This window comes from Pelmatolapia mariae, linkage group LG20, assembly GCF_036321145.2.
Source record: "Pelmatolapia mariae isolate MD_Pm_ZW linkage group LG20, Pm_UMD_F_2, whole genome shotgun sequence".
NCBI lineage: Eukaryota > Metazoa > Chordata > Actinopteri > Cichliformes > Cichlidae > Pelmatolapia > Pelmatolapia mariae.
This window is the reverse complement of record NC_086244.1, coordinates 8182099-8192656: the sequence shown is the minus strand read 5'-3', so window position 1 is coordinate 8192656 and position 10558 is coordinate 8182099. Positions and strand designations below refer to the sequence as shown.

General features: G+C 39.1%; 1 protein-coding gene across 1 annotated transcript; it reads left to right on the top strand.

Annotated features, from left to right (window-relative positions):
* Positions 1–165: 165 nt before the first annotated feature.
* Positions 166–9781, top strand: nol9 (nucleolar protein 9). The gene is made up of 13 exons (XM_063465533.1): positions 166–264; positions 1794–2303; positions 2391–2598; positions 3719–3849; positions 3973–4108; positions 5109–5205; positions 5404–5501; positions 6087–6254; positions 6357–6609; positions 6702–6816; positions 7011–7185; positions 7695–7828; positions 8810–9781. The coding sequence occupies exons 2-13, from the start codon at positions 1839–1841 to the stop codon at positions 8927–8929; spliced, it is 2100 nt and encodes a 699-aa protein (XP_063321603.1). The 5' UTR covers positions 166–264; positions 1794–1838; the 3' UTR covers positions 8930–9781.
* The last annotated feature ends 777 nt before the right edge of the window (positions 9782–10558 follow it).

Here is a 10558-nt window from a genome sequence, read left to right as displayed (position 1 = left end):
AGGATGTGACGCTGTTTATGCGACCGCACTCCGGGAATGTTTTATGTCGTACAATAGTAAAATATTAACGATTACATGAATCAAAATCTAAGACTAACCATATTCTTACTCGTGGCTCCATTTGTCTGTAATATTATCGACGTATTGGAAAAAAAACTAAAAAAGTTAATTAAGTTGTTAGACGCTTCTTTTAGCAGATAATAACACTTCGGGTAAAGTCATAGTTGACCATCCGGACTCGGCGTCTGTTTGCGGCTCACACATGTAAGTATTAGCCTGTTAGCACCGTTGCAATAACAAGTGACCAGCTCTTTAGTGTCTCTTAAGATAATTATAAACATTACTTGTGCGTGTTCGCAGCCAAGGCACAGGGATTATAACTACAGCTTTGTGCCATCTGTTTTAAAGCAGTGTTTTCTCGGGAAGCAACAACGTTAGCTAGCAGCTAATGCTAGTTTTTGAGGCGGTGTTAGGTTAGGTGAAGTTGGTCTTGATAACTTCAACCCAAGTTTAAAATTGAGGTTGCATTCTTGTCATACTGCGTGAAGGTGATTTTATTCATTGCTCTGTTCACATTTTGAGAGATTAAATTGTGGAAAACCGACATATTTGGCTTTAGTTTTCATTTATATTGAGCTGTGGCTGGAAAAGAAAGCTAGCTCTGGCTAACGGATATGTTAAAACAAGACTATAAGCAGGATTATTTAATCTAAGAGAAGATGTACTGTATTCATCACAAACGTGGAGTAGTTCCTGTGTTACAGCAGCTGAAACAGTAAACACAATTTTTAAAAGAATAACGTAAACAAAGAGTAGCCTGAAGTAGTGCAGCTGTGTTCATGGGCTTTTGAGCCTGCATGTGAGTTTTTGTAAGTGGCCTTCAATGTTTGGTTAATATGGTTTTCTGGTCTATGGAATAAATGCTGTAAACCTGCATATGAAACTGAGCCTGCATGACGTAATCTTAAATGATGGAGTGTTGATGTAAATTTCTATGCCTTGTCATTTTAAAATAAAAATAAACATAATAAAAACAGTCTTACTGTCTTGTAAAGACTCCTAGTGTCTTATAAAATGACTCAAAGAGGTGAAAAATACTCAAGTTAGATTAAATGTAAAAAAAAACCAACCCTAATATCGCCTACAACATTGGGGGAAAAAACGTCCCTTAGGAATAAAACGTGTAAAAACTTGTGTTGTGAGCTCCAGTAGATTTGTATTAGTCCCACACGAGCCGCAGCCTACCACTGAAGGAGCTACTCAGTGCTGTGAGTCTCCTGCATGGGGTGGGAGATGTTGTCCAGCAGGGATGGCAGCTTAGCCACCATTCTCCTTTCACTCACCAGCTCCTCTGCGTGTGTGTGTGTGTGTTGTGATCAGCTGACTTGCACTACTGCTTTTCTGACATTTACTGCTCTTTGTGGATTTAACTGAACTCAACAAGATATAAGCAGACAAGAATCTTAAGCATAAACTGACTGCTACCTGTGATGGAAGCTAACACTGATGTTTAACGCCATAGAGGGAACTTGACTGCAACAGTTTCAGCCCACAAATACCCAGGCATCGGGATAGATGAACACTTATTAAAAATAACTGAATATTATTATAATAATAATTATCATATTATTACAATAAAAATCTCTGTGCAAAAGTTAAATGCCATGAAATAAAGTTGCTCTTTAAGTAAAATAGATGGGTTCCACAGAACTAAACTAATAATTGCTTGAGTGTAAATGCTTTGTTTCCATTCTTTATTCTTAAGTTGATGAAGTGCATCCTTTTCTTTGCAGGTTCACCTTTTCATTTTTCTTGTACCTGAATGACTGCTGACAATCATGAAAGTGAACAAACACGCAGAGGTAAAACATAAATCTCAGAAGTGGAAAGATGCGAAGGGAAAACGGTGCAGACCTCCTGTCAGTTCATCCAATATAAACTCTAGCCCTGTGGTGATCAGCATGGTGAAGGAGCACCAGGAGTCTGTAAGGAAAAAACCATCTGTCAAGAGACTGAAAAATAAAGTGAAGTCTGTCTCTAACCACAAGAATGGCTCTTCTGAGTCTGGAATTAAGAAGACACATGCTCAGGCTAATGGAAGCTCAGTGTTTACCATGGACAATGACTCAGATGACTCACAGGACTGGAAGGAGTATTCCCAGTCAGTGCATGGGAATGGTATGGAGACCTCAGATAACACTGAGGATGTCCAGAGAGATAGATTGGAGGGAGAGGCTCTGCATCACTGTGCGCAGAGAGACGATCGACAGAACTGCACAGTACTTGTCATGCAGAAGGATCAGGTATGCGTCAGTTGATTTTTAGTTGGACATGTAGATGTTTAATCTGATGTCAATTAATTTCTGTGATTAAACATGTCTTACCTGCAGACGCTGTGTTTCCGCGGGAAGTGCCTTCTGACCTGTCTTTATGGTCGTGTAGAAGTTATGGGATTTACCATCGAAGAGGGTCAGCAGTCATATTCGCTTTTCTCCCCAGCGTCACATTGTCCACTGAGTATTAGAGGATTAGAAAGCATCAGAGCGTTGGAAAGTAGAAACGAGGCATCACACATCCTCCAAAAGTATCTTCCACAAGGTGAGCAGCACACTTTTTCTTTTATGTTTGAAGTTAGGCATTTGTATTGGTTTTTCCAGTTAAAATATAGCTTTAGGAAGTCTGATTGGTTAGAATTCATATCATATAGGCAAAAATACTGTGAATTCTACTTAGCTGGACCTTATTTCTCTTTGCTAAGTCTGGATTTTTTAAAGCTAATTATTACATAATAATAGTTATAATTTCTTTACCCTACCTGTTGCACTGCAATGCATGTTTGCAGACTGTCTTAAGTGAAATCTAAACAATAGAAGATGAGCTAAAGGGTGTGCTGTGAAGCATTTCTAAAAAGGTGGTCATCAACTTTCTCCGTTAGCCCAGGCTTTCTGCTTCTGTTTCCGTGCACACTCACACTAAAAGAGGATGTTTACTCTTGAGTGCTTATTGTTTGAGTCATAAATATGAGACAAACTAGTGATGGAGATGTGTAAAAACAGTAAAACTGTAGTTTGTGCAGCTATAACGTTATAGCAGAGCTTCCTTTAGTAGTGTTGGTAATATACAACTCAAGGCTGCATTTATAAAACATCACTTTATTTTTATTTATATAACCCTATAACACAACAACAGTCACCTCAAGGTATATTGCAAGGTAAAGCCCCTACAATAAAAGAGAGAAATCCTTAACAAGCAGATAACCCTCCCTATGAGCAAACACTTGGTGACAGTGGAAAAGAAAACTCCTTTTTAAGAAGAAGAAACAGGCAGAATCAGGCTCAGCGAGGGGCAGCCATCTGTCATGACCAGTTGGTTAATTGGGGAAGAAGACCGTATTAAAGACATGCTATGGGAGAGAGCCATAGATTAATAATAACTAATGATTAAATGCAAAGTGGTGTATAAAAACATGGCGACTACACTGTAAATAAATTGTAACAATTGTGACATGTACACATATGATTTTAAACAGAAACTGTGATGAATCTGAATTAATCTGAGCATTTTTTTTCTCATTATTTTCTTTGAAAGGAAGTTTTAATAAAGAGATATTTATCACAAAATACAGAGACTGATATAGCTATATTAGTAAAATGCTGAATATATAGTATTAGAACGTTGTTTTTCTGACTTGTAATTGCTATGAATATGCATTTTGCAGCATCACGAAAGAAGCTGTTAAAAAGCATAACGACAAATTCGTCCATCATCCTGCTGGAACCCATCGAGACGCCTATGACACGGTTTCTTTCCAGCTTTCCAGATCTCCGCCAATTGTTCAACCTCCCCATGGTAAGGTGGCAGATATGTTCACACTTGGATATAGTCAGCAAAGCAGACAAAGTTCAACATAATTTACATGCAGATCAATGTTAAATATAATCTGAAAAGCTTCTCCTCACTGCTTGTTTGCAGACTGAACTCATGTCAGCTGTTCTTGACACTCCACTCAACGGTTTGGGTATGATTCCTCTCGACAGCAACATTGAAGGGCTGAAAATGTCGAAGAGCTACAGACATGCTCTTAACACACTAGTCAGTGTGTGCAAAGGTAACTCACTTTTAGATGTGCCAAATTATACACGAGTCACTTTTATGCTACAAGGCTAAATTTATACCCTTTTTGTAACCCTTACACACACACACACACACAGAACAGTACTGAATAAAGTTCATTGTATCATAATCATTTAAAATTCTTTGGGCTTTATTATTTAAAATTAAGTAAAATAAAACATCAGAATGAAATTATTGATTTCCATTAAGAAAAGTACATATTAAATATTTAGCACAGGTTTAGAGACTCGTTTGGTCCTTAAGTAGCCGTCTGTTGTGCTTTTTGCTTTATTTTGTTTTTTGTTTGAGTATTTATTTCATAAAGTATCATGTTGGCTCTTCCAAAGAGTTTTAATTCTGGATGAATAATTGTTCTGTCATGTTTTGGGGTGGCTGTAGCTCAGGTAGTAAAGCAGGTCACCTACTAACCAAGTATCCTTGGGCAAGATACTAACCCCATGTTTCTCTCCGACGCATCCATCGTAGTATGAGTGTGTGTGAATGTTCAATAGGAAACACTTAGAAACAGTGTAGAAGAAAGTGCGTGTGCGACTGGGTGAAGTTGTGCAAAGCACTTTTAGTGCTCAGGATAGAAAAGCACTCTGTAAGAACTGGTCCATTTACTAGTTCAAAACAAGGAGGTTTAGTTATCAGTGTTCCTAAAAGGGTTCATAGAAGAACTTAACAGATACCAAATGTAACTTAACTGACTTCAGTAGAAAGTGTTTCACACTCTGAGGGCTTTAACAGTAAATTGGTCAGTTGCTGAGAATTACCAGTCACAGTTATTGTGTTGGTTTAACAGTGATTAGCAGAAAAACAGAATATAATAGTCAGTGTAAGTTTTGCTCTTCACTCTTAGTAGGAGTGCTGCAGAATTGTTCTGTAACTGAATCGAACCACAGACGTTTATGTGATAAGAACATACCAAAACAAAATGCTCACTTTAGTTGCTTTCATGAAAACTTATTGCAGGCATGTTTTTTCATTGACAGGAGACATAGATGGCTGTCCTGTTATCCTGGTGTGCGGGACCAAGAATGTTGGAAAGTCAACATTTATCCGCGTGCTCATTAACACCTTGCTGAATTAGTAAGTTTCTCACTAACTACAGTTTTTATAATGTCCTGTTCACTATGTCATTGGTCCTGCTCTGGTCTTCTCTCTATCCTCTTTGTTGTAATGTTTACTTTGCTTTGGTTCACATTTACACAAGGATCTTTACAGCCTACAAACATCTCTGTGGGTCATTCAAAGTGGAGAATAACGATATGTTTTGTTTTCCTTCAGCACTGCTAGTGTCGAATATTTGGAAGGTGACCTCGGTCAAACAGAATTCACCCCTGCTGGTTGCCTGTCTCTCCTCACTGTCAGAGAACCCCTTTTAGGTATGTTTCAATCCTCATTATATGTTCAAAAAACATTCTTTTTTATTTAAAATACTATATTAAACATAGCGCGTTCACATCTTTACAACTGGGGCTAAATTATTAACAACAACGTGTTGGAAGAGCCATTCCTTGGTTACCTTAAATTAAAGATTGGAAACTGACACAGCCAGTCCACCTGTGTCTAGGAGTAAAAGTGTTAGCCTTTCAGCTTCTTTTAAACCTATGTAACATGTGAGAATCATGTGTGATTCAAAATGCAATGTCAATATTGTTATTTTATGGTGGGTTTTGTGTAGAATTATGCCTCTATAGTTCAGTTCAATTCAGTTTTATTTATACAGTGCCAAATCAACAGTCGCCTCAAGGTGCTTTATATTGTAAGGTAGACCCTACAATAATACATACAGCGAAAAACCCAACAATCATATGATCCCCTATGAGCAAGCACTTTGGCGACAATGAGAAAGAAAAACTCCCTTTTAACAGGAAGAAACCTCCAGCAGAACCAGGCTCTATAGTGTTTTCTTCATTTCTGACTCCTGCTTGATTAGTAAGAGTGGGTTAAAAGACTCTGCTTTGCAGGTCCTCCTTTCACACATCAGCAGACGCCAGACCACATGATCTACTACGGTCAGTCATCATGCGACTCAGACCTGGATCGATATGTGGAATCTCTTAAATCCTTATGGTGCAGAAGATCCCAGACCAGAGAGGCTCCGATTATTATCAACACCATGGGCTGGGTCAAAGGTCAGTGTGAGCTGCCTTCTGTGACATCAGTGAAACAATGCAGGGAAATTTAAATTCACTAATAATAATAAAAAATGTGTCTGAATGTGTGTCTGTTCACAGGATTTGGATTCAAGCTGCTGGTTGACATGATCCGCTTCTTCCCAGTTTCCCATGTTGTCCAGCTCAGTCACAGTGGCGTCAATCAGTGCCCCGCCCTCACTCCAGACTTTCTGAGGACGGCAAATGGCTTTCAGACTCACCCACCCACCCAGACCGCTCTGGATGAGTTTACTGAAAGCCACAGCCCCCCAAGAATCTACAGTCACATTAGCATTCAAGCAGAGTTTCAAGGAGTTGGGAGTCAAGGAACAGCGTAAGTACACACTGCACCACCATTATTAATATACTGGTGTAAAAACATTATTCCAGACTCTTGGCTACATCTCATATCGCTGCATTTGACAGGAAACACCAGCGTAGTAATGAGCAGAGAGATCTGTCTCTCCTGGCCTATCTGAGTCAGCTGCAGTGTCCGGACCCTGGACCAGTCAGACCTCTGCACAGCCTCACACCATACCAGGTACACAAGAAGCACATGACTCTGATCACAGTCTATACATATATGAATACAATTCATGACACTTAAATCAGGGAGAAATGGCTGTCTATGCTCCAGTTTTGGTTTAAACCTCCTTAACCTGCAAACTGTTGTTTTTAAAGATGTTTTTATATTTATTAAGCAACCACCTAACAATTTTCTTGCTAAACCCACAGGTTCCACACACAGCGATTGCGTTAGGTGTTACCCACGGCGACGTGGTGCCCTCGCACATGTTTCATGCTTCCAGTGGTAGTCTGGTAGGACTCTGCTGCCTGGCAGAGAAAGTAGCAAGCAAGGGAGGGCCAGTCTTTCTTTCCCAGGCACCCATCTGCCCATGTGTGGGATTTGGTAAGTGTCCTTTCTGAGTTATTGTGTTGACTTTGGCTTTACTTCCTCACTGACTGAAACATTTTTATCAAGCTAAAAATGTATGTTGCTGATATCTTTTTTTAAAAAAGCTCAAGTTATTGTTACAGCCACAATAAACTGGCTTTTCAGTTTATTGAAGCTTTCCTTCTTTTTAGTAACTGGTCAGAAAAATAAGATTATATTTAATGGGTTGTGGTCCAAAAAGTCTAGGAAGGAAGGAAATAAAAATATTTGTGAAGAGCTGAAAACTTTTTGTAGATTATGTAGTGAAGACTTTATTCCATAAACTGAAGTTTCAGCACCAGATTCAATTCTTAAGATCGGGAATAAAGAAACAAATTTATTATATGTAATAGATCAGAGCACCCAAATCCATTTGACAATTGTACAATTCTTGTACAGTTCTAAATTCACTCCGACTAATTTGAAGTTGGGGAGAATTAAAGAGTCGTTATATGTCGTTATATTTACTTGATACTGTCTTCTAGGGGTCCTCCGAGGTATTGACATGGCACGGGGTCTGTACTTCCTGCTGACGCCTGTAGATCCGTCAGTTCTTCGTAAAGTCAACTGTCTCCTCTTTGGAGCAATTTCAGTGCCGTCATGTATCCTCACAACACAGGTTAGATCCTTTTTCATGTTTTTCATTTTGTTTTCATGTTATGAAAAATGTTTTCAGTTGCTGAAAAGTCACTTCAGACTGTTCTACTTTAAAGCCATGTTGTTATAATAGATGCAGTTAATAAGCATTGTCTTGTTGGAACATGCAGGCCCCCCCGCCTTAAAAACGATACCATCTGAAAGGGCTCATGTGTTGCTCTAAAAACCTGTATGGACCTTGCAGCACTGGTGGTGCCTTTCCAGATGTGCAGGCTGTTTCATCTCTAGGCACAAGTGCACCTCTATAGCATTAGAGATGAAGGTTCTTTAAGTGAGCACTGATAACAACCCAGGTGGTACCCGAGGACTTGGCTTTCATGTTTTCCCCCCAAAAAAGCCAAAATTTGGTTCATCTGGCCAAAGAACAGTTTTGCACTTTTCCATTAGTCCATTTTAAATGAGAGAAGATGGTGACATTGCTTGATCACGTTCACATATGGCTTCTTCTTTGCATAATGGAGCTTTAACCTGAATGGCACAGTGAACTGTGTTCACATACAGTGATTCCTGGAAGTGTCCAAGCCCACGTAGTGATTTCCATGACAGAATTATGTCTTCTTTTTTATTTAATACACTGATCCCCGAGGGCCAGACTATCACAGGCATGTAGATGATGAGATGTTTTACATCTTTACAGTTTTGCTCCAGCTGTTTCTTTTTAGTGTTACTTACTTTTCCAGACTTTTGTTCATCTGTCCCAGTTTCTTTTGAGATCTGTTGCTGCCATTAAATTTAAAAATTTGATTTAAAAAAAAAATAGTAAAATGTATCAGTTTAAACATTTGATATGTTTTTCTTTGATCTGTTGTGCTTCAGTTGCATTCTGTTCTCATTTACATTTTACAGAGTCCCAAAGTTCTCAGATCTGGAGTTGTGTATAACTATATCTAAAGATGACATTACTGTTCTATTGTGACCTGTAGCATCTTTGTCTCTATTTCAGCTGGGCATTGACGGGGAGATGCCCTATATTACTGCAGACTACAGTTTTGATCTCACTGGAGCAGGAAAGCTGCGAGTCTTCAAGGGAATGACAAGGCCCAGTCAAGTGGGCATGCAGTGACATTTCTGCAGCATTTTATTGCTCTTTACATTTCATCAGTCAGCGCTGGCCTTTGAATGTACAGAACTGAGGTTGAGGTGGGACACTTCTTACTTTTGTTTTAAGGTTCATACTCTGACCTTACTGGAGTTCTTTGTTTTTTGAGAGCCCTCGCCATATCTTGAAACCTGAAACTGTATGTTTGTTTGATGCTGTGAAGGCGCTTAGGTGTTTTCTCTCACATGAACAGTAAAATAACACGACACGTTATAGTCAAAGCTTTTGTTTGATTGTTCTTTTTCTTCTTTTTTTGTTTTTTGTAGACGACATTCCAAATCTTAAATGCCTGCCAGATAAAAAAACGTGAAGCAAGTTTGTTTCCAGACTATGTGGTTCTTACCTTCACCAGCTATTTAGAGCATAGTGAATGGTGGTTGTTACAGCTGCTTTGATGTTTAAATATCATAATCATATATCCATGTACAGTTCAAACAGCTTAATGGCAATTTATCACTGTGTGCAGTATTTTGCCTGATCCAGACAAGTAGTTTTCCATGTTGGCGGCTGTTTTGTTATAAAGTATCCACCGCCCGCGCTTTCTGTGTTGTTTTCCCTTCCATCCAACAATAAAATAAAGAAGAGGACAGGATGCAGTTATGAAGACGTCTTTCATGTGAGCTCAGTTGAATTTGCAAAGAAAACCCAACAAGGACGATGCCTGTGTTGTTTGTACACCAATCAAAGCCTTTACAGAAGTGTCTCCATTTTTATTGCCCTCTTTTGCATTTGTTACTTAAGGCCATTCAAGAGGTTTTGTTTACAGTTCCTTATGTTGACCTGTGTGGGATGAAAATAAAGAGCTTGTTGTTTCTAGATGTTTGGCTTTTTCCCCTCAAGGGGGCAGCAGACAATTATGTTGCCACTTTGTTTTGAACAGCAGAAGAACTCTAACCTGTAATAAGATTGTAATTCTGTTAAACTATAATGTTTCGTAATGAATTTACGATGCAAATTAAGATTAAGGAAGAAGATCGCTGGACCAAGATGCTGCTGCACAAAGGCTGACCTTTATCTTATCTCCGTGGAAGAACTGAAGGACTGTAAGGACTCGGCCGTAAACAACCGGTCACGCAGTGGAGAATTGCTAATTTGTTAAGTGGGCTGTTTTAACATCCCCTTTCTGCCCCCTCGCTCGTCTTTGTTCACCGTTGCCCGCCTCTTTATTTGAGGGTGGGAGCGCACAAACACAGCACAGCTACACTTTGGCAGAGTCATTGTTTTGGCTTTGTCACGTCAGATGTTTTCCTCTAGACCTCATGCAACCCAGAGCCCACTGTAGATGTGCCACTAGGCAGTCTACATGAAACTGGTGGGATATATTTCAGTTCAGAGTACATTTAAATGTGTGAAAAGTCTCAGCTGTAGTGCACATGCCACTCATCTCAAAAAACAAACCAGAAATGTGATTTAAGATAACATGGATGCAATCCCCTATTTCAGTTCTATGGTTTTGCATATCAGGACATAATAAAAATCAACTTGTTCTATCAAAAGTTTAAATATGTTAATAATTATGCCATTGTTTATTTGCAAAAAAAAGCCAAAATGCAGAACCGGTGTGTGAATAAACTAAGTGCACCCATGATTCAT